The sequence below is a fragment of the Canis lupus genome, chromosome 26 (assembly GCF_011100685.1).
Source record: "Canis lupus familiaris isolate Mischka breed German Shepherd chromosome 26, alternate assembly UU_Cfam_GSD_1.0, whole genome shotgun sequence".
NCBI classification, from domain to species: domain Eukaryota; kingdom Metazoa; phylum Chordata; class Mammalia; order Carnivora; family Canidae; genus Canis; species Canis lupus.
Genome location: NC_049247.1, coordinates 29,666,708 through 29,690,568, shown reverse-complemented (window position 1 = coordinate 29,690,568; position 23,861 = coordinate 29,666,708). Strand labels below are relative to the sequence as shown.

The following is a 23,861-nucleotide window of genomic DNA, read 5'->3' as shown; positions in this document are numbered from 1 at the left end:
TGTAGATACCGCGCCGGCGCCGACTTGATAAAGGTTTCGCCTCTTTTGGAAGCTGCCTACGTGTCCGTTTATTCGCGTCCGCTGAGAGCGCACGGGGGGCGCCGCGGCTCGGGGTCCGGTGGGCTCGGGCCTCGGGGCCTCGGGGCCTCCCGCGCCGGCGCCCAGCGGTGCCCGCAGTGCGCCCGCCGAGCCTCCTCCGCCCGCCCCGCCGCGTCCTCTCCCCGCCCCCGGCCCGGCCCGGCCCGGCCCGGCCCTCAGGGTGCGCGCCCGGTCTCCCCGGGTCTCCGGGCCCCCGCCCCCGCCTCCACCGGGTGGCTTCATCCCTCCTCCCCCAGGCCGAAGCGACCGGGGCTCCGCCCCAGACCAGGTGTGCGCGGGCCGGGCCTGTGTTCAGGACCAGAGCCGTCCTGGGTGCTTTTCCACGGAAGCTGGAAACAACCATCACGACAGGACACACTGTCAGCTGGGGGCGGGGAGGGGGAGACGCTCTGACTGATCCGCAGAAAGACAAAAACAGGCAGTTCTGCTGTTCTAGCATTTCCCCTGGCTGGCCCTAGCCCAGGCCTGCGTTTTCCCCTGTTTATTGACTTTGTTCCCTGTGAATGTCCCCACGGAGTGACCTGGGCAGGGGGCACAATGACAGTGGTCATGAGTCATCTCGAAACCTGTCTCTGAAGCATTTTTCCCAGGCCAGGTGGTGAGGGACCTCTCCCCATTAACTCAACACCAGGGATGGGGCCAGAGGAACCCTTTGATCCCTCCCTTCCTGAGTCCAGGCAGGAAAAGCTGACAACCGGTCAACGTCAAGGCTGCTGACTTGGACACAAGATGGACGGGAAATGCAAGGGGCTGAGCTTCTATCCCCCTTCTGTGTCTGTCCCAGTACGTTTGTGGCAATCCCTGCCACATGGCGGTGGCCACCTGGTGCCACCTCTCCCCAGTGCAGCCAGCCGTTTCCCAACGACTGTCCCAGACTGGATGCTTTCTTCCTGGATGTGCTCACCCTGGTGGTGTGAGGTGACTGGAGGCTTAGCGGTTGGACGGCAGGCAGGGTTTCCATGAGGCAGGTCTACAAAGGGAGGGGGCGACCAGGCTGCTGGGGAGTGAGCTCTGAGCCAAGGTCTGACAAAGCTTCAAAGTTCATCTGATGCCAGGGCGTGAAGACTCGCAGCACCTGCTTGAGCGGCCAGCGGGCTCTGTGGGCGCAGCTTCAGGGCAACTCTGGACACCCACCCCTGAGGGACGTCCTACTACCCGCCCTGCAGATTCCCCTCTAGGTGAGCGGCATGCACCATTGGGCTCCCCATTCACGTGGCCTGTTTCACGTTTGTACCACGAATGCACCCTGCATCCCGCCCTGGGAGGCCTACGGGAATGATGGGCTGTGGCCTGCAGAGCTGGTCTCTCCTGCGAGTGCTGGGCCCCCCTCCGGGACCCACTGTGACTCTGAGGCCACCCTCTTCTCTGCACACTTTACACTCAGGCTGTGGGGACGGTCAGGGGTTGAGAACCACAATCGGAGAGATGTCTGTTTGGGTTTTGTTTAAAGCTGAAGTGAGAAGAAGCTCCCCTCTGAACCGGCCATGGTGCCAGGTATTTGCAGACGGGAGGAGGCAGCCGAGCACGCGGCCCTTCGGTGTGCAGCCCGCCACCTCCTGCGTGTGTCCCACCTCCCGTAATCATCACCCACTCAAGATGGAAAGCTGTGCTGCTGTCCAGCACGGTGGCTGCTGGCCATAGCGGGGCACTTGCATGTTAATGAGCAAAAATAGAATAAAATTAAACCTTCGGTTCCTCGCTGGCTGCATTCTGAGTGCTGGACGGCACATGGGCGGCAGGTCAGCTCGCCGGACGCTGCAGATGACGGCCGCCCCGCCCTGGGGAGCAGCCCCCCAAAGGCATAGTTTTCTACTCTCTGCCCCCTGTAGATGAGTTTGCCCGGCTTAAGAACTTCTCATAAATGGGATCGTACAGTAGGGCGCCTGGGCTGGCTACACTGCCACCCGCCCGTCAGTTCTGGTTGCTGACTGGTGTCCAGTCTCCTGTGAAGGGCACTCAGTTGTTTTACGATGGGCGCTGCAGGTGGGACTAGTTCCTCCGGGCGGCCGTGCAACACGTCAGTAGGCTCTGTCACCTACCTCCCATCCTGGGGAGGTGACAAAGTCAGCCGGCTTCTGCTGGGAGCTCCTCGTTTCAGAAAGGCACCAGGGCCACTCTTAGCCACTTACTCCTGCAGCCAGTGCCTGGTGAGCTCCACCAGCAATGTTGCCACTGCCTTCCGGGTGGGGCTGCCGTTCCCGTGGGCAGCTACCCCAGACAGTCCCCAGCTTCCCCGTGAAGCCACTGTCCTGGCAGCTTCCCTGTCCCTCGCTTTGGGCTGCTTTGCGACCACACCTGGCCTGCCCCTTCCACCAGCCGCCGTGCTGCACTGTGTGGGGGCTCGGGTCCCATCCGACCCACTTCCTCATGGGCTCACTCCTCAATGCCTTTTTCTGGGTTCCTCAGTGGGCCCAGAGGTCCCATTCTGTCCCCTTCACCTGTCTCCAGGTGTCCGGTTGCTAGAACTCAGGAGGACAAGAGTTCGGATTAGAAGGGACCTCAGAGATCTGGGCCGGGGACCCCAGACTCCTCAACCCTCGGAGCCCTTCAAGAAACAGTGGATGCCTCACAAATGAAATAGGTAAACTCTTGACTAAGCAGAGGAGGGGTAGGGCCTATCTACTGTCCTCTTTACCAGTAAAGAGAGGGACCTCTTTACCAAAGGGGTCCCACATAAGGGGTCTAGGGAACCCAAGGACCCTGGGGCGTGGGGGCATGACCCCACCCCCACCCCAGAAGCCCAGCTGGCTGTTTTGAGAGGAGGAAGACCAGACCAGAGCCACAGGCAGGGCGTCCTGTGCGGCCTTCCTCGGCGCTGGAGCCTCTGCCTTTGACATAAACACTCCAGCTCCTAGGGAGCTTAGGAAATGCTGCCCCGTGTGCGGGATACTCCAGCACCAACAACTGGCATTTTTAGAGGACTTACGAGCGCCGGGCACCCCGGCGAGCCCTGTGATTGCTGCCTCCTCTCATCGAGGTATTCCAAAAGCCCAGAACATCAGGATGCTAACAAACCCACAGCCCACGGGGTCTTGCCTGCAGGCTCATGGCTGGTGCAGGGATGCTCTGGAATGGGACCCCCCCGCCCACCCCTCCACTGTATTGCCACTAAGCTGGCAACACCACGTGCCTTTATTTTCTTTTATTTTTATTTTTTAAAAGATTTTTATTTATTCATGAGAGACACACAGAGAGGGGCAGAGACACAGGCAGAGGGAGAAGCAGGCTCCACGCAGGAAGCCTGATGCGGGACTCGATCCCGGACCACCGGGATCATGATCTGAACCGAAGGCAGACGCTCAACTGCTGAGCCACCCAGGCGCCCCAACCACATGCCTTTATTGAGCCAAAGAGAAAGTGCCCCAAACAGGCCTGTTGGGTGAGCTACAGGGCACAGGCAGCTGTGGGCACGTCTCTGACGACAACATGCTGGAGGGGCTGGTTACAAGTCTCCCCCTCAGGGAAGCATTTGGGGTGCAGAGAGCTGTTCACAGAGGTTCTTCCATGGGATGAGGGGAGTCCGGTGTCACCTTGAGCCTGGAACTGCAGAGGAAAAGGAAGCCTGGTGGCTGTGTGGCTTCCGCCACCCCTTCCCTCTGGCTGGGGAAGTCCACAGAGTGTGTGGGACCCGCATGGCAGCGGGTGGGTGAAGGCGAGGCACTGAGCTCCAGGTGTGCTGCAGATCAAAGCATCTGCACACTGGAGAATTCCATAGGGCCACAGCTGCCGGGGGAGGGGGGCAGAGGCGCCCTGTGCAGGCAGCCGGTGGGAGTGGGGGGCCTGAGGAGCTGCTTCTGGGACAAAAGGAACGATTCCAGGGGCAGCAGGGGTATGGCCTCACCTGGAGCTGGGTGCGAAGGAGAGCACACCTCCCAGGTCCCCCGGGCCCCGTGCCTCAGTTTCCCCTTAGTGCTGGGTGCTGACCCCTGCCCCGTCGGAGCGGTGTGAGTCGCGGAGGCCTGTGTGAACAGCGGGGACCATCGTCTCCTCCTCTGCGTGGGTTCCGACGAGGTTTCACAGGTGCCAGGGGGCAGGACTAGGCATCTGCACTGGGCACGTCTGACGCCTCCGCACAAACCTGATCCCCACATGCCCCCCTCACTCCGAGGCCGCCTCCGTATTGTGACCTGGCCCCAGCCGGGGAGCAGTGAGGGGTGTGACAGGGCCCCACAGGCCAGCCGGCCCTGCGAGGGGAGGCTGGGGCTGCTTCCTGGTCTACCCCACATGCTTTCTGTATTTAAAAAAACACACAAATCTTGCCTTTGATTCGCTTCCCTTCCCTGCTTGTTGTACTACTTCAAACCGGATGAGTTCACAAGATGAGACTTTGGAGCCTCGGCGCCTCTACGTAAACCACTGCCAGGTCTGTGTGGGGGAACAGCAAAACCAAAGGTGTTTTGTGAAAAGCAGCCCCCATGGGGGAGAAGCTTAGGTTTTAATAGCAGTAATTAAGTTATCTTCTTAATTATAAATAGGAATGGCATTGCCGACATCCTTTACCTATCAGCTCTCAGTTGCGTCAAGTTCGTGCCGAACCCTCTGCTTCCAGCAGGTGCCACCGTGCCTTCCACTGGGCTCACAGGGCAGCCCGGCCCCGCTCTGGCCGCGACCACCTGCCCTGGGAACACTCGGGCTTCTGGACACCCCACTCCTGCTTGCACCACCCGGGAAAAGGCCTTCCGATCAGATCGTGACCCCCTTCGATGGAAACACGTCCTGACCTCAGAGATGCTGGAAGAACTATTTGCCGAGAACAGGAGTGGGGGGGCCTTACCATCGCTGGGGCCCTGGACTCGAGGGACACTTTCCCAGCCACATGTCTCTGCCTTCTGGGGCCGGGGTCTGGAGCAGCACTGGGTGCTGCATCTCAGGTCCCTGGGAAGACAGCAGAGCCCCCCCCCCCCCCCCGGGAGACTGGACTCCTGGGGCTCCAGTCCCCAAGCCCTCCCCACAGCGGCTCTGCCCTTCCAGGATGGATGCCACCCCCCACCCCCGACTGGCACTCCCCGCCGCAGGTTCCTGTCTTCCCAGCCTTCCCCTCACTCCATGTCCCCATCTCTGAACCTACCCCTTCATCCCAGAACACGTTTCCTAGATTCTTCCCTAGGACGGCTTCTTCTGTGACCTCATTGCACAGTGAAGGTGGGAGCGGGGGCCAGGGCCGATGGAGGCCGGGTTAAGGAAGAGGCCGCAGCTCTCGGGCTCTCCGAGGCTGCCCGCTGCCCATGGCTTGCAGCTCGCATCTTTTCCCATCAGGTAGGACGTGCCCTGGAGGACAAGGCAGGCTCTTCATTGGAGGGCCACCCTCCCTGAGCCCTCCCCCGTGGTTACCAGGTGGGACACAGGCCCCTCCCTGTGTCCTCGAAGGCCAGCTCCTGCCAGGTCTGTGGGTGGCAGGAAGCCCCCCCCAGGAGTGTGTTCTCTGCCCTTAGTTCTTCTGTGGGTCTGGTTTTCCAGCATCGTCATCGTGGTGGGAACAGGAGCTTGTGTGTGCGCAACAAAATCTGGAAGCAGCGACCGCCACGCCAAGGATCACGCTTCTGATAACAGTACATAAAGTCTTAAAAAAGGACTAAGAAAAGCAAGCGGCTTCATTAAGATGCCACTGGCCAGCGTGAGAGCGCCCCGGCTTGGCGCTTCTCCTGGGAGTGCCCGCAGGCCGCAGAGCAGAGAGCAGGGGCTGCGGCCTCGCCAAGTGGGGAGTGGGCACAGGGGGCTGCGAGCTGAGCCAGGAGCTGGGCGCTCACACCCACTTCCCGGGGCCGTGAGTAAGCAGGCACTCTGGGCGTTGGGGGCAAAGTCCCCTTCCCCACAGGGGTGGCTGAAGAGAGGCCCCTGCCCCAAGCGTGCCTGCTGCCATCTCCACGGGCGGTGCTACTGGACGGTGAGGGGCAGCGGGCCTCATTTTCCCCAGTGCCCCACGGGGCCTTGTACAGCGGGCCCTTCTTGCAGGCCTGCGTGGTTCTGGGCACGTCTCCCCTCCTCGGCTCCGATGATCAAGCCCTCTTTCCTTTTGGGTGGGAAAAGCCAGGATGGTCCATTTATTTTTATTTTATTTTATTTTTTTTTATTTATGATAGTCACAGAGAGAGAGAGAGAGGCAGAGACATAGGCAGAGGGAGAAGCAGGCTCCATGCACCGGCAGCCCGATGTGGGATTCGATCCCGGGTCTCCAGGATCGCGCCCTGGGCCAAAGGCAGGCGCCAAACCGCTGCGCCACCCAGGGATCCCCAGGATGGTCCATTTAGAGGAGGGGTCCAAGGCCACAACCTGGCACCCCTTCCGGAGACCTGCACTCCCAGAAGCCATTGCAGGGCTGTCCCAAGAGCTGCAGCTGCCTCCGGCCTCTTCATATGCCACTGTCATTCCCCTGCCACCACCTGCTCTCCGGAGTCTGAGGACACGGGCACTAATCCTGCCCCTCTAACAGGTGGGGGCTGTGGGCGGGAGCCCCCAGTATTTAGGCACCTTGATGTCACCTCCAGGAAGAGGACTGGTCTCAGGTGGGCCGAGGGGCCTTCTGCGTGCTGGCCAGGCCGTTTCGCTCCTCAAGCCTGCGCCCCTCAAAGCTCCTCAGAGCTGCGCACTGCTGTTCCCATTTCCAGCGATTTGCCATGCAGGCGTCTGTCTCATCCCAGGGAGAATTGAAGCTTCCAGAAGACAGAGATCCTATCACCCGTTGACCTGAAAATAATTTATGATGAATGAAAAAGTTGGCTTAAACCACAATGAGAGACTTTGTAGCCATTAGGATGGCTGTTATGAACACACACACACACGCAGAACACGTGGGTGAGGGTGTGGAGGAATTGGGACCCTCGTGCACCGCTGGTGGGGATGTAAAAGGGTGCAGCCATTGTGGAAAGCAGGATGGAGGCCCCTCAAAAGAGTAAACCTAGAACTACGTAGGACCCAGCAGTTCCTCTCTGGGGGTATGCCCCGGAGAAGTGAAAGCAGGGACTTACACAGATATTTGTACACCCATGACCATAGCAGTGTCAGTCACAATAGCCAGGAGATGCAAGCGGACCAGGTGTCATCAATTAGCCAATGGCTAAAAATAATTGACTGATAAATGGAGAAAAATGTTGGATGTCCATACAGTGGGACACTGTTGAGGCATAAAAAGGAAGGAAATTCTGACATGTGCTATGACAAGGGATGGGTCCTGAGGACTTTATGCTCAGCGAAACAAGCCAGACCACAAAAGGACAAATACTGTAGGATTCCCCGTATATGAGGTCCCAGAGGAGATACACAGTATTGGAGGGGGTGCCAGGGGCCGGGGCGGGCGGATGGGGCATTAGTGTTTAATGGGGACAGAGCTGCATTTTGGGCAGTTGACAAAGTTCTGGAGAGGGATAGTGGGGATGGTTGCTCAACACTGTGAATGTGCTTAATGCCGCTGAACTGGACGCTTGAAATGGTTAAAATGGCAAATTTCTATTTTTTATGTATACTTGCACGTATTTTACAATTAAAGAAACCCTGAATTATCCATCATCTACAAAGGCCACCATTCATTGTGGATTGACCAAGTCTCTAAACTGGTGGTTTTTAACATAGAAATCTCATCCTGCTGAGCCATTGGGCAATGTCTGGAGACACTTCTGACGACCGCACCGGGTGGGTGGAAGCCAGATGCGAGATTCACAGGGTCTGGACCAGCTGCCAGCCGCAGTCCCAAGTATTTTGAGACCCGTGTAGCAGCAGCCAGACGGGCGAGCGTCCCTCCTGGTGGGAGCTGCTCTCTTGGCGCTACTTCCCCCAGGCCGAGTCCCCCCAGACTCTCTCCACAAGCCTCTCTGGTGCCCAGGGACCCAGACTCACCCACCAGGCAGGCAGTCCAGCCCCCAGCCTGAGTGGTAGGTCCTACACCCTGAGGGGGGTGGGTGGGGGGCCAGTGACAGCCCTGGGTGTGGCGCTTGAGACCCCTGGGAGATGTGTCTCCAAGTGCCTCTGCCCCGGCCAGTCCAGCTCAGCTAGCTCGTGTGTCCCTCTCACAGGGACAGTGTCCCTCTCCTTGTTCATGGGGCTCCATAGCTTTAGTTAGGGACCCCGGCTCTTCAGGAGGGTCACTTAGCTCTGGGGGGGCCGCCAGCAGCCCTCTGTCTTTTAGAGCAGGCAAAGATGCGGCAGGAGGTGGGGGGCACGGAGTGACACGTTCACACTTCCACAGGCCAAGTGGCTGCCACACAGCGTGTGTTGAAATACAGCTTCTGCTGTAAAAGGATGCATGTTCCTGGAGACGACAGTGGTCACCAAGCTGGCTGGGGCCTGCAGGGGGATGGAAGTGGCCTGCAGGCTCTGTGGGGTGGGGCCCGGGGCTCGAGACCGGCCCCACAAAGGCAGATCAGCGGAGGGTCCAGCTGCCCACCCTGCTCGGGAGCCTGAGGGCCACTCGGGGAGAAAGGAGCTGCTTCTGGGTGGGGCAGCCGCTGGACCCCAGAGCAAAGGGGCAGGAGGGTGTTACTAGGGGTGGGACTTTTGTTGCTGTTCCCACAGCCATCTGGTAAGGAGGGTGAATGTCACTGAATGTAAGTTCTCCTGCAACATATAACGAACCCGCCAGCCCTTCCCTGCCCATCTCCTCTGTTCTGAGCGCACTCTGGTTTCTGTCCCCCCACCCCCCAGCTCCCCCCTCTTTGCTCCTGTAACTGAGCTGAGCGGTGTGCCGGCAATGGTTGTAGGATTGATTATTCCTGATTAGCAAACAGCACGTTCTCGTTCTTTACGTCACCAACCAGGGAAGGGGGACGTCGGGTTTGTGGATTATGAATGGGAAAGGCATGTGCTCCTGTGGGCTTTGCCCCCGTGGCTGCGGACTTGAGCAGAGTCCAGTCCCCCCCGCCCCCGCCCACGTCCGACTGCACATCAGACACCTGACACCTGTCTGGTCTACAAGAAGGAGATGCACTCCATAAGGAACTTTGTTCACGCCCATCTGATGGGGTGGTCCCTCCCTGTTCGAGATGAGTAGTGACGAGCTCCAGATGTCCAGGGGCTCACCTCAGATCCTGGGAGCCCCCACTTCCGAGAGGAAGGCGCCAAGTGCCCACCCTTCAGCACCACAGGCCCAGTGGCCACTGGCGACGCCTTGGTTTAATGTTGAAGCCGGGCTGTGCTTCCCTTCATTGTGGCTTCTGTTTGAAATTTTCAAAATAGAAAAAAAAAATGCCAGTGGTTTGATAAATTCTTGGGATTTATAAATTGTATGTTGTGTAATAAAGAATTCTCACTATAGTCACCCCCTTACTTGGTGTATCAAAATGTATGGATTTAACAAAATTTCCCTGACATTTTAAAAAAATATTTTATTTATTTATTTGACAGAGAGAGAGAGAAAGAAAGAGAGAGAGAGAGAGTATAAGCAGGGGGAGCAACAGAGGGAGACGGAGAAGCAGGCTCCTCACTGAGCAGGGAGCCCGACACAGGGCTCCATCCCAAGACCCCAGCATCATGACCTGAGCTGAAGGCAGACACTTAAGCGCCTGAGCCACCTAAAATTTCCCTGACATTTAAACATTGCTTGCAAATGCGTTAAAAACACTTTTAAATACTTAACAAGGGCAGCCCCGGTGGCGCAGCGGTTTGGCGCGGCCTTCAGCCCAGGGCGTGATCCTGGAGACCCCGGATGGAGTCCCACGTCGGGCTCCCTGTGTGGAGCCTGCTTCTCCCTCTGCCTCTCTCTCTCTGTGTTTCTAATAAATAAATAACATCTTTAAAAAAATAATAAATATTTAACGAAAATGGCAAGCCTAACATATAGATCTGAAAATATCTTAGCATCTTCGGAAAGACACACGCGTACACACACAGTACGAGGCCCACCAGGGCGGGCACTGAAAGTGCTGAACTCCAGCTTCCCCTTGGGCTGCCGCTTCTTCCTTAGGCGTGTTCTCAGCATCCCGAGGGCTCGGACTACTGACGCGGGCAGCGGGCAGCTCGGCTCTGGGCTGGGTGCCGCAGGGGGGCCCAGTGCCGCCCTGAGTGAGGCTGGCCCGCCCTGGCCTGCTCCAGAACGAAACGTCTGCACAGGTTGAGGAAACTCTCGATGATGCCCCATCTTTCATGTTCCCTGAGATGAGGGATTCTTTGGGTTTCACGTGCATGGAGGTCCGGGTCTCTGTCCATCCATTTGGAGATTTGGCCTGGGGTGTGGGGATGAGTAAGCTTCTTCACCAGCGTTTCGTTACACCCCACAGGGTGCAGTGAGGGGTGCCCCGAGCATGGGGGGGGCGGATCACGTGGCTGGATGCTTGCACTGGCCATGGCAGGAGGCTCAGGTCCTGCCCGGGCTCCTTCCCCCGAGGCCCGGGGACTGGGGGGACTGTGCTCACTCTTTCTTGCTACACAAAGAGAAACAAGGAGAAACATCCTTTATTTTGTAAAGGATGAAAACATTTTGACTCTCCTCCCTCACGAGGCGGAGCCCATGTCCCTTTGCTGATAGCAGGGCCGGGCAGAGAAGACTGCGGCAGGTTTGCTGGATGAGCCCCTGGAGGCCCCCTGTAAGAAGCCTGACTTCCCTGGGACCCCCATGCTGAGAGGCCACCCCACAGAGGGGCTCACACCCACAGTGCCCGAATCCCATTCACCCCAGGACCCACGCACCTCCTGAAGGCCCCACCCACTACCACCACCTGGGGGGTTGGGTTTCACCCTGTGGATCCGTGCGGGGACTCACACTCAGACCACACTTGGCCTGCTTATTCCCTGCAATACTTCGCTGGTCTACTTCGTGTTAACTTTTCTTGTTTGAGTGTTAATGAGACTTCTTGGGCCATCAGAATCTTGCCTGTTTGAACAGACGACAGTCACCGTCGTCTTGCTGCCCGACACATCCTGGGCCCGTGTGGGAGGCCCGTTGGCCTTGGATGCTGCTCTTGGCACCTCTGAGCGCCTCCTGGCTTTGCGGCAGAAGCAAGATTCCCCAAGTCTGCTCCGTGCCACGGAGGCAGGGGCCCACACACGTGCATCCTTTCAGCTCCGTGGGCCTGAGGTCCCAGACGCTGTTGCCCAAGGGTGCCTGTCAGTGACACACAGGATGTACTTTCCTGACCCTGAGATCAGAGAGCCCACGTCGGGTGCTGATGTACAGGTGGGGCAGCTCCAGGGCCCCTCCTGGCAGGGATGGGGGCACCTTTTTTCCAGGGTGGCACACGGTACAGGCATGTCCTACTTCCGCTGGGCTGTGACTCTACCTCCGGCTCCGATGTTTTCCCACAGGGACCCCCTAAGCCTGGTTTTAGAGCTCCCTTCGTGGACCTGACAGCCCTACACCTGTGGGGTGGTGTACGTGTGCCCCACTCGCCAGCCGCTGCTGGCTCTCGGCATCTGGCTCCGCTCTGTCGGGCCCAGGTGCTTCCTTCTCGCCCGGCTCCCAAGGGAGCTCCCAGACGTGGGGAGAGCCTGGCCGGGGAAGCTGAGTCCAGGTAGGACGCAGGTGGAAACCGGAGCAGCCCTGCAGGAGCGGCAGAGTGGGCTGGCCGGGCGGCTGTGCAGAAGTGGGGGGCTGCGGACTGGCAGGGGGCTGGGGGCTGGGGGGCTGTGGGCTGTGGACTGGCGGGGGGCTGGGGGGGCCGCCTGCACCCGAGCACAGGTGCACAGGCAAGCTCGGCTTGAAGGTTCCCGTCTGTGCCAGCCCGTCTTTGACACCAGGCCTGCCCATGAAGTTCTAGCTAGTTGAGTATCAAGCCTTTCTAAAGAACCCCCTGAAGGAATGTTTTTTCTTTGTGCAAACAGTCCTTTTGTGCAGAGGGTGTTCTGTGGCTTCTTGGCACAGGCGCAGGTGGGTAACACCTGATTGAACATCACTCACTCAGGAGCGTCAAGACATGCACGGCACGTCAGCACAAAGCCAGCCTGCCGAGCGGGCACAGCGAGGTGTCCCCGAACGCGGCGCCACAGCAGCCCTCCCCTGCCAGTCCCCAGCGTCTGAGCGCCTGTCCAGCTCCCGGGGCCCCCCGCCACCCCCCGCCCCGGCCCTCTGCGTATTTCCCGAGAGCACGTGGCTGTCAGACCTTAGACGTTACCCCAGCTCCTAAGTGGGGAGCACAGGGAAAGGCGGTGTATTCCCAACCCGGGGGGCCGCGCCGCTGGCCACCGCCTGGTCCGCAGTGGATGCTGGGGAAGTGCCGTCCACCTGCCCACCTGCCCAGGGGGAACGACTGGGGGCCTCCTTGCAGGGTTACCATGGGTCTGGAAGAGGGTCAGCAGAAGGTTCCTCTCACCAGATGCACACGCTGGGCCACTCGCTCGCCTGGGCAGGCTGCTCAGGATGGCACAGCTGCTCGCCCTTCGGGGGAGGTGGCCTGGAGGTGGGACGCGCTGCAGCCCTGGCTGTCCTGCTGATGAGAGGCACCCTTCACCTTGGCACCTGACATCCAGGTCCCAAAAGTCACCACAAAGAATGCCCCAGGGTCACTCCCGCTGGCCGCGAAGAGGCTGGGCAGCTCCGGGGCCGGAGGGCCTCAGTCCTACAGCACGAGGCTTGGGGTCCTGCTAGTAACCAGCAGGGCTGGGAGAGGTGCCCGCCCCACTGACACCTCGTGCAGCCTGCGAGGCTCCAGCCAGAGGCCCCGGCTGCACCGCACCCACGCTCCTGACCAGTAGGGACGGGACAGCAGAACACACCGACCAGCCGGATCTGCACGCAGGAACGTCCATCGTGGGGCGCCGGGGTGGCTCAGTCAGGTAAGTGTCCACCTTCTGCACAGGTCATGACCTGGGGTCCTGGGATCGAGCCCCGCATCGGGCTCCCTGCTCGGCGGAGAGCCTGCTTCTCCCTCTCCCTCTGCCTGCCGCTCCCCCTGCTTGTGCTCTCTGTCAAACAAATAAATAAAATCTTTAAAAAGAGAGCGAGAAATGTCCATCGCTCCTCCCAAATGAGATTTCTGTGGGGTGAGCAGCCTGTCCACTAAGAGAGTCTGAGTGAAGAATGCCTTGAGAGACTGGCGAGCCTCCCTCCCGGGAAGGGTTGGACTGCAAAGCGCCTTGCTGAGGGCGAGGGGGCCTGAGGACACCTGCCGAGCAATGCTTAGCCAGCGGGTCCCCCCTCGCTCGCCTGGGGACCCTCGGTCCCTGCCTGGCTGTGCCTCCTGCCCCCTGGCCCCTGGGCCCCAGGCTTCCTCGTCGTCCTGGACGATAATGGCCATGTCAGTGGCACAGACTCACCACTGTCTGGCCACTGTGGACTGTGCTAAATTAAAGTGGCTCCTGAATGAAACGACGCTTACATCCTGAAAAAGGTTGCTCAGTGAACACGAAAGTAGAAGGCAAAGCATTTAGGAACCAGGCGGGGAACTCACAGGGCTGGTGTCCTAAGCCCCCGGACAGACATGGTGAGGGTGTGGTGGAGCTGCTGCGTCTGGGGGGTGGCCTTGCTGAAGGCCTCTGACACGGAGGCACAGGGACATGCGGCCCCAGGTGACTGGACGCCACCGCCTGAGCCCCAGAGGTACCCCGGGGACCTGCAGTCCGGACAGGAGGGAGCGGGGCTACCGTGCGGCCTGCGGACAAGGCCAGGAGGCCTGGCCCACGCCTTGCTCTCATTGTTTCGTCTGTTTAACAGGTTGAGGGACACCAGGGGCAACTGGACTTCCAAGGACAAGTTTTGCTGACGGGACACGTGTGGAAACACCTTTAAGGAAAAGCAGACCTTTTTATTTTTTATTTATTTTTATTTTTAAATTTTTTTATGATAGTCACACAGGGAGAGAGAGAGAGAGAGAGGCAGAGACACAGGCAGAGGGAGAAGCAGGCTCCATGCAGGGAGCCCGACGTGGGATTCGGTCCCGGGTCTCTAGGATCGCACCCTGGGCCAAAGGCAGGCGCCAAACCGCTGCGCCACCCAGGGATCCCCAAGCAGGCCTTTTTGAATTGTGCTAAAGCAGAAAGTGGAGAAAAGTCTGCCACAGGGTGTGGGAGCCCCCATGGCCTCTGCCTGAGGCCGTGCCCTGGGCAGCCTTTGCGGGGGGACAGGGGCGCCTCCTGGAGCCCCCCTCGCCCAGCCCGGGGCACCTGGGGCTACGCTGAGCTTCGGGGGCCTGTGAGCGCCTTGGCCGACTGTGGCTTCGGCCCGTCCCGTCCAGCAGGGCCCATCCAGGCCCGTCTTCACGGCTGGCGGGCCGGTGGGCTACCTACCCCGTGTGGACGTACCGCACTTTGCTTCTCGGTCCGTTCATCTGCCAACGCCTTTGGGACGTCTCTAGTTTGGCCCTGTTAGGAATAAGGCCGCCAGGAGCACCCACGCGAAGGAAAAGCAGCCAGTCCCGGAACATTAAGGGCCGTAAGTTACGGTCAAAGGGCCTGAGCACGCGAGCGCAGGTGTCCCCCGGGCCGGGCGGCCTGGATCCACGGAGAGGCTCCTCCCCGAGGGCGGCAGGGACGGGATGCTGCCCACGCTGCCGCCCGCCTCGGGTGCTAGGGAGGGCGCCAGGGGATCGCCCCCCTGCCCGGGCCCGTGCACGGCCAGCCCCCAGCACCGCGTCAGCCGAGGAAGGACAGCCCCAGGGACGTGCGAACGCCCAGCACCTTCCCCAGGCCGCTGTCCGAGCGGGCGCCGGTCTCTTCTCACGCTCTGGGGGGTTTGGGACTGACCAGGCCTGTGGTGATTTGCTAAGGCCCCAGACCCTGCCGACGCGGAGACCGTGTTGTGCACAACGGCGGGCGCCACCGTGGGCAGGGGGGCCGTGGGCACAGGGACGGCCCCACGGGCTCACACACAGTGTTTCTAGTACGGTTGGTGCCTCTGCGGTTCCAGGTGCCTCAGCTGAGTAGACACGAGTCCCGGCCGCCAGCCTCTCCACACGATGCCATAAAGGCCTGGGTGGCCTCGGGAGCCGCTGGCCTTGTCCACGTGGCCCCGGCAGGGCTCTCACGGCCCAGTCCGACCCCCGTACAGATTCGGCCGCAAGATGTCCCCGGGACACTGCTCACCACGCCCGGACCTCGGGGGGCAGCCCAGAGCCCAGTGAGGGGCCGGCTGCCTGGGACCCTCCGGGCCCCTCTGTGCCCCCCTGTGCCCCTCTGCTTGCGCCTTCACAGGAAGCTGAGGGCCTGGGACGGACCCTGGGTCTGCGTCTGCCCACACCTCCTCTCTACCGTCTCCAGGGGCCAGGCCGGGCAGTCTACACACGCAGCCCACCTAGACATTCTGGAAGCATCTCTGGGTTTAGTAAGCCTCATGCTGGCTTGCAGTGCCCCGTCCCTTTGTCTGGGACACACACCTACCCCCATGGCTGTTTCTGTAAACACGGGGATCCTACCGAGTCACCAGGACTCTTGATGAGCTGACAACAGGGACACGTATGGGGCCTCCTCGGCGTCAAAGCCCAGGTCTTGGGGACAGAGCCTAGGCGGGGTGGCCGGCACCGCCACGGCGGCTTCGCAGCCTCGGCAGCGGGTTCCGGGAGGGCTGCCGGCGCAGGAACCCAGGGGGCTCGCCTCGGCACCCCCCAGCCTGTGAGGCGCACCCTCCCACGGGCGCTCGCGAGGCGGGTGTCGGCACCCCCCGCCGTGGCGTTCAGGCTTCCGCGAGGAGGCCACGTGCCTTCCGAGAGTCGCCCGACTGTTCTTTGCTGTTTGGCCTCAGCCTGTGGCTGCCTGGCCACAGGCAGGAAAGGATTAGCCGAGGTTGGCCTTCTAGAATGACCACCCACAGCCCAGCTTTGCCTTTGGTGGTGTCAGCGGACGGGCGCCTCTTGCGGAGGGAGGCAAGGGAGAGGAGAACAGCAGGGAGCAGACCACGCCTGGGGTTCCAGCATGTCCCAGGAGAACACCTCCAGCACGTGGCCTCTTGTGGCTTGGCGAGGCCATTCTCATTGTCTCTGACCTGACAGCCTCCCCGTGAGGAGCACCCGGAGTGTGGCTTTCTTGGCAGTTCCCCTCCCGTCTGAGGTTCGAGTGCCTGCAGCCTAAACAGAGCCTCTCCTTCTGACATTCGTCATGTGGAAATCCTGGATGTGTCCCCCAACATCCGGTGAGCGGCTACAGGATGCCTGGGGGCCGGCATTGTCCCTCCCAAGTGCTGGAGGACACTCACCAGCGCCTCTGTCCCACAGGCCCGTGTGGGTGGGGGTAGGCGTCCCCAGGATGGGCCTCCATGAGCCCAGGTCCCCGGGGAGCCTGGGCAGTCTAGTGGGGTCTTTCCTCAAGAGGCCAGGGTGGCTGAGGGGTGGTGTCTACTTTGGTGGCCCGGGTCAGACCTCTGTCTGCTAGATCCAGAATGCTTCCGCTCCAGCAGACCAAGCTAGGCTTGATGGGGCTGCCTGTCAGCTCCACTTCCAGGACCCCAGCGTCACCAGTGCATGCCCACACCTCTGCAAGTCTGGCTGCTGGTGGCCCTGCTGCCACCACACAACCACGCCTACCTGGTCTTGGGCAACTAAGGGCCACTACTAGGCCTTGCCACTCCGAGACCCAGTGACTCCACTGCATTCAGAGACCCTTGCTCTGTGGCAGTGGCTCCAACGGACCTGCAGAGAAACCACAGAGCTCTCCACGGATGCTGGGCTCCCCTTGAGGATGTATTCCTCAAAGTCACAGGGAACGGCTCGACCCCTCCTGTGGAGCACGAACACGTCTCATGTGCTAAGTCCCCTCGAATACCCCAATCTCCCCAACCTCTTGGGTCACTCCCTCTGCAGCACTGGGGTGGTTTTGGAATCTCAGCCGTACTCCGCGAACCTGCCTCAGGTCGCTGTCCATGTCTCAACCAGGCAACCACACTCTGGGGCCCTTTCTAACTCCTTGACTGCAACAGTCCAGACCCTCTGTGAGTGGCCCTGTTTCCATGGATTTGGCCTGATGCGTTTCATATTCCTGCCACCTGGATCCCACACGTGTTCTCCAGATTTCTCTCTGCATGAAGTTCTTCTGGAGCGTGGCCACCTCATCACGGGCCACACTTTGTGCCTCACCCTTTGGGGCCTCCTGGGGCCTGAGTCTAGTTATAAGCAAAGCTGAGGTGGGGGGAGGTGGTTCTGAGTGGCCCACAAGGACCCTGCCCCAGGGAGAGCCATGCTGGGTCCTTCAGGTAAAGGAGGTCTGACTTCTTCAGGCAGAGACCGTAGGGGGTTCTTCTGGCAAAAAAAGCCAGTGGAACAAAGGGGTTTGAGGCCTCTGGCTTCCTCAGTGACTGCCCACAGCCCCCACCCCAATTTCCAGGGTCCTATTCCTTCCCAATCAACAGCCGGCTTTAAAAGATGCCCTGACGGCTGGGCCCAGCCACGTGTGGAAGGAGACTCTGGACACACCACCTGCGTCAGCTGCTAATTCCCAGGTGCCCTGGGTGCACAGCGATGGCTGTGACTGCGTTGATGGCTGTGTCAGCCCCACTTATTCCTGCCATGCTTTCTATCCTGAAACCACCCTGGAGATGGCACTTTGCCGTCTTTGGTCTTCCCCTCTTTGGGGCGGCCCTTCCTCCCATGGATCCTGTGGTTGGCCTGGCCTTGAACCACGAGCCCACTTTGCCTTTGCCATCATCCACAGCCTACCCTCCTTCTGCCTTGCTTCCTTGAGGGGTCTGGTCACTTCTTTCTAGTGGTTCTGGCTTCAGCCCTGTGCATCAGGAGCTCCTAGCCATCTTTGGGGTGAGGAGCCCCAAGGACTCAGCAGGACCTGGGGACCACGTTTGGTGTCCCCCCACTAGACAAGGGTCAACTGCCCTGCCTGGTGGAAGGTCTGAGGATAGCTCTCTGGAGTCAACCCTAAGGGAGAATCAAGGGTGTCATCTCAGAGAATTTGTGCCATGAGCCTGTAGGTGTACATCTAGAGGTTTATTGTAAAGCAGCCCCAGGCTGGCCTCACCTGAGCCACAGATGCCCAGGTGTCTGGCCCAGTTACTCCTTGTAGACTGCAGAGTCACTGTCGTACAGATGCTGTATATCATGAAAGGAAACCCGCCTTGTGCAGAAAATGAAGACTCCATGGACCAGGCACCTCTGGCAACTGGAGGAGGAGGAAAACTGTGACTGGCTAGTCCTCAGGGGTCCTGATGCACGGTTCCACATGTCTGGGTCAGGCCGAAGCATGGGCACCCACCTCCCCGCCCTCCATATGTCCCAACAATGGAGTGGAAGAGTCAGTGCTGATTGGGTAGAGCGACCAGATGCTGATGCGCTGATCCCCAGACCCTGCGGCCAGCAAGCCATCAGTGGCAAAGGCCACGCAGTGGATGGTAGCACTGTGGAAGGACAGTACAGCCAGTGGCTTCATTGTCCGCCAGTGAAACACACGGACACGATGGTCCCAGCCCGCAGTGGCCAGGATCTTGCGGTCCGGCCGGATCTTGACATCAGCAATCCCAGGATTGGTGAGTTCGTGAGTTCGGCACACCTATAAGTAAGAGCAGCACAGAGAACCATGAAGTGGCTTCTTAGACATGTCACAGGGGCTCCCACCCATGGACATCCCCAGCCTAGCAGCCAGAACATGGAGTGAAATGTAGGCCACCAAGATGACTGTATGCTCCTGCAAACTTAGCCCCTGTCTCCCAGGAGCCAGGCACAGACCTGCTGAGGGGAGCAGCCTGACTACTGTGTTTGGCATAGTCCTTGGGTTATGACAGAGACTTTGAGCCCTTCCCTCAGAGAGCCCCGGGGGCCCCGCAGAGCTGCTCCTCTACACCAGGCCTGGGAACAATTTAGGGGCTACTCTGTTTCTTTCCCTATCAGCCCCTCAGGAGACACCTCAGTGGGCTGGGTCCTGGGGTCCCTCTCCATGGAAATACACTGCACTCTAGAATCTAAGCAAGAGGCATCCCCAGCTTGAGAGCAGCATAAAGTCTGCATTTTTCCCTTCTGGGGAAATTCACCCACCCCACAGCATGAGTATGAGAAACACAAAGTCCACCTTCAGAGAGGGGTTGAAGGGCCACCAAGAGGGGGAGCTGGTAGGTGCAGGCCCGGCCAGTAGGGGACAGCATTGAAGGTGTAGACCTGCAGAGCCTGCCACACTGGCCATGGCAGAAACCTTAGTCCCTAGCTCGGTTCCAAGAGGAGGGCAGGCAAAACAAAACAAGGAATTGCATGGGCGTGTTCTATCTACACAGAGGCACTGGGAGCCAACCTTCTTCTGGAGGCTGAGCACTCCCACGGTCAGTGCTGGGTGATGACCCCTCACCGACACACGCCTCCTGCAGCAGGTAGGGAATCAGAGCTGCCTTTGTGGTCACAGCCATTCATGGTTATATGGCACTGTCTCATGCATTGGAACCTGGCATCTCTGTCCCCACACACTAAATAACAAAGGCACTTTGCCATCATTGTGGCAATACACAGTAGCCACTTCCTTCTACTGATCCTGTGTTTGGCCTAGCCCTGTGCACCATGAGCTCCTGTCCCCCTGAAGTTGCCTTTGCAATCCCTCATCAGCACACCCTTTTCTCCTAATTCACTTCCTAATGGGGCCCTGGCAATCTCAGTTAAGAATCACTCATCTCGGGGATCCCTGGGTGGTTCAGCAGTTTAGTGCCTGCCTTTGGCCCAGGGCGTGATCCTGGAGTCCCAGGATCGAGTCCCACATTGGGCTCCCTGCGTGGGGCCTGCTTCTCCCTCTGCCTGTGTCTCTGCCTCTTTGTGTGTCTCTCATGAATAAATAAATAAAATCTTAAAAAAAAACAAGAATCGCTCATCTCTGCAAAGATAACACAAAGGAAAAGGAGAAAAGAAACATGGAAAAACAAATGGCAACATTTCTTGGAAGTGAACAAAAATTGTCACCAAGGATTTTTTGCTATAATTGAACAAAACAAAACCTCAGAAGCAATTACCTCTATAAAACAAGAACCTAAAGTAGCAAAACACAGAGGAGGAAAGCTGAACTCACAGAGCACAGGAGACAAGAGGAAGGCAGAACTCAGAGAACTGGAGGGGAATGGGAAATGGTAGAAGGAGACTGGAATAAGACAGTAAGAGCAGTAATGATAAAAAGCGAGCAAAGTGAAAGAAGGGAAACAGTTACAATGGACTGGAGAGAAAATAGCAGACGTGGAAGATAGCGGTGCTCTAACATCAGTGATATCGAAAATAAATTTTAATTTCTAGATAATTAAAGCCTTATGCTCCAGATCTAAAGACAAGACATAGGATGTCAGTGTTAAGATAGACCTTAGGAAAATCACTGGAATTAACAGCTAAAAAACCCGTTTTGGCAGTCAGGCAAAAAGATCATGTCAATTGTGAGGTAAGGTTTAGGCTGTCCTCAAAATGTTCCTTGGCCACCTCTGTGCCAGCAGACATGGAGGCTATGAAGGGAGGCATGGTCCAAGAATTTTATATCCAGCCAAACTGCTGCTCAAGTATAAAAACAATAGACAAGCATTTTTGAACATGTAAGAACTTAAAGAATATGCTCCCGTAAGCTCTTCTTGAAGGACTGGAAGATTAACTCTGGTCTCATAAGAGATAACAAGAGAACTTTAGCAGATGACCTGGCAAAGCAAGGAATCTACTTACCAGTAGGATTAGATCTAAAACAATACGTGGATTATGGCTATAGAACCGGTTATGTAACTAACCGAAATATGGGAGGATAGTGAGAGAGATGTGATGTCTGTTAAATTCACTGATTTACTCACCTTTTGTCATTTGGGGCCTACAATACAATAGTCAACCTCATACTTGTGAGATTATTTGACAACCCACTGTAAGTAATGATTAAACCATTACTTCTTTCCCCACTGCTGACACTAGATGCCATGTTTTCCTAGTATTTGCCCTTTTATTTCTCCACAAAAATATACTCAACAGATTTAAAATTAGATTCTGAAGTTAAATCCAAATCTGTGCTATGTGTAAGAGAGACCCCAGAAGAATGATTGGCAAAGATATACCAGGAGAGTGCAGACAAGAGAAACGGGGATCCAATGTCAGTAATAGGAAACACTGAATTTAGAGAAAAAAGCATGAAGATAGACTATGTACCATATTTATCAATGATAAAGGGTACAATTCACAATGAAGAGCTATGACTATCCTAGAGATAAATAGGCATATTGTTCATGAAGCAAAAATAATAGGAACGTGGCTAAAGCTATAATGGTATAACTGAGACCAGACCAGTCCTCATGCTATTAAACTTATCAAGCTGGACAAAATATATCAAGCAACCATGTCCAGGTCATGGACAATAGGTGGGGAGGGGCAGCTGATGACGTGAGCCCCCCAAACACTCTAGCAGCAATCTGCCCAGGGAAACGTCCCCACTACGGAATCTACGTGGTGCACAGAGGCCACGTGAAGCTGAGAGGCAGAGATCGGAGTGTGGGGGCAGTTAGAGCAGCTCAGTCTGTGGGGTGAGCCAGCAGCATGGAAGCAACTGGGGGACGGACTGAAGGTCGTGTCTGGGCTCCCGATCAGTCCTTGTGTGAGAGCTGGGCTGTGTATACTCCAGACACCACATGAGGTTTACCAGACAGTGACTACAGCAGGGTTAAATCGAACAGGAGATCAATAGTGATCGTGGATCCAGTCAGCCTGAGACAAACACTGCCTGACAACTCAGGACCAGCTAAGATCCCACAATGGTCTTGCTTTGGGAATAAGGACCAAACCTTCAGGTAGGGCCTATTCTGGACCGACTGTAACAATGTTAGGGACGGAGCTCTGCACAGTCTGAAGGAGAGGCAGAGGAGCCTGGGAAAGACCCTGGGTTTTCCACATATCTGCTCCAACAGAGAATCAACCCAAGACTACCCAAGCTCAAGGTGAACAGCCAGTAACTGAACTGCCTGCAAGAACAAAAGCAAATATTCTTCAGAGCAAAAGATTAGAATTCTGCGTCTCTATCATGTATCACTTACAATGTTGAGCATACAAACAAAAATGTATTAGACATGCAAAGATGCAGGAATATATGACCCCCAGTCCACTGGAAAAAAAAAAAAAAGCAGTAAATAGAAACTGGCCCAGAATGGCACAGATGTTGAACATATCAAAGACTTTAAAGCAGCTATTTAAATATGTTCCAAAAAAATGAAAGAAAACGCATTCAAATAATTATAAGGAACAATTGCCCTGATGAGTGAACAGACAGGAATTATTAGCAGAAAAAAAATGGAGATTATAAAAAAGAATCAACCCAGAACAGCTAACATACTATGTTAAAGGAGAAGAACAAAGTCGGAGGCCTGACACTACCTGACTTCGGGACTTCCTATAAAGCTACAGTGGTCAAGACAGTGTGGTATTGATGAAAGAAGAGACAGATCAAAGAAACAGAATAGAGAGCCCAGAAATAGACCCACATAAATAGAGTCAACTCATCTTTGACAAAGGAGCAAAGGAAACATAACGAAGGAAAAGAGACTCTTTTTAACAAGCAGTGCTGGAAAAACTGGACATCCACGTGCAAAAATATGAATCTAGACAAAGACCTCACGCCTCTAATTCACAAAAAATAACTCAGAATGGATCACAGACCTGAATATAAAATGCAACATTATAAAAATCATAAAAGGTAACATAAGACAGAAATCTAGATGACCCTGGGCTTTGCAATGACATTTCAGATACACCCCCAAAGGCACGATCCATGAAAGAAAGGATTGATAAGCTGAGCTTCACTAAAATTAAGACTTTCTGTTCTGTGAAAGACACTGGCAAGAGAATGAGAAGGCAAGTGACAGAACAAGAGAAAATATTTGCAGAAGACACACCTGATAAAGGACTATTATCCAAAACATACAATAAAACTCAACAATAAGAAAACAAACAACCTGATGAAAAAATGGGGGAAAGTGTGTAACACACACCTCATCAAAGATCACAACAAGTAAGCACGTGAGAAGGGCCTCCGTCACACGTTACCGGGGAAATGCAAATTAGAAAAATGACCAGGATAACCCTGTATGTCAACTATACTTCAATAACAATAACCAAGAAAAAAATAGTCAGATACCCACTACACATTTGTCAGAATGGCCAAAATCCAGAACACTGACAACACCAAGTGCTGGCAAGGACACAGAGCCACAGGAACCCACATTCACTGCTGGCGGGAATGCAAAACACTATAGTCACTTTGGAAGACAGCTTGGTGGTGTCTTAACAAAACTAAATGTACTCTCACCATGTGATCTAGAAATTGCATGCTTTATATTGACCCAAAGGAGCTGAAACTTTATATCCATACAAAAACTGTGGGGTGGCCTGGGTGGCTCAGTCAGTTAAGCATCTGACTCTTGATTTCAGCTCGGGTCATGACCTCAGGATCATGAGATTGAGCCCTGAGTCAAGCCCTATGCTGGGTGTGGAATCTGCTTAAGATTCGCTCTTCTCCCTCTCCCCCCCACCCCCAAATATTTCACATCAGTTTTATTCAGCTTTATTCATAATTGCCAAGACTTAGGAAGCGACCAAGATGTCCTTTAATAGATGAATGGATAAATACACTGTGGTGCATCCAGACAACAGAATATTATTCAGTGCCAAAAAGAAATGAGCTATCAAACTATAAAAGACACAGAGGAACCTTAAATGCATATCACTCACTGAAAGGAGCCATTCTGAAAGGTGACATACTGTATGATTCCAGCCATATGACGTTCTGGAAAAGGCAAAACCAAACCATAGAGAGAGCAAAACAATCAGTGGTTGTCAGGGGTCAGTGGGGGAGGAAGAATCACTGGGCAGAGCACAGAGGATTTTTAGGGCAGTGAAGACACTGCATGTGATACTATAATGGTGGACACATGTCATTATATGTTTGTCCAAACCCACAGAAAGCACACCACCAAGAGTGAACTCACGGTGAAC

At 56.4% G+C, this 23,861-nt stretch overlaps 1 protein-coding gene and 3 long non-coding RNA genes across 9 annotated transcripts in view; 1 reads left to right on the top strand and 3 right to left on the bottom strand.

The window, feature by feature from the left end:
• The first annotated feature begins 373 nt into the window (after positions 1-373).
• LOC111092606 lies at positions 374-7,580 on the top strand. The gene is made up of 3 exons (XR_005379462.1): positions 374-1,277; positions 2,548-2,680; positions 4,575-7,580. It is a non-coding gene; the product is annotated as an uncharacterized LOC111092606 (long non-coding RNA).
• On the bottom strand, positions 6,217-10,583 carry LOC106557852. The gene is made up of 3 exons (XR_005379463.1): positions 9,931-10,583; positions 9,109-9,242; positions 6,217-6,783 (listed from the first exon to the last, which is right to left on the bottom strand). It is a non-coding gene; the product is annotated as an uncharacterized LOC106557852 (long non-coding RNA).
• A 170-nt stretch (positions 10,584-10,753) lies between these two features.
• Positions 10,754-12,897, bottom strand: LOC106557852. Its single transcript, XR_005379024.1, has 3 exons — positions 12,736-12,897; positions 12,333-12,449; positions 10,754-11,128 (listed from the first exon to the last, which is right to left on the bottom strand). It is a non-coding gene; the product is annotated as an uncharacterized LOC106557852 (long non-coding RNA).
• Positions 12,898-17,861: 4,964 nt separating this feature from the next.
• The window catches only part of GNB1L (G protein subunit beta 1 like), a 59,306-nt gene continuing 53,306 nt past the window's right edge, over positions 17,862-23,861 (bottom strand). For all 6 annotated transcript variants that reach the window (XM_038575890.1, XM_038575891.1, XM_038575892.1 and 3 more), the window contains one exon: positions 17,862-18,441. In XM_038575890.1, the coding sequence (XP_038431818.1) occupies positions 18,124-18,441 (318 nt within the window). In that variant the 3' untranslated portion in view covers positions 17,862-18,123. The remainder of the gene's footprint in view (positions 18,442-23,861) is intronic.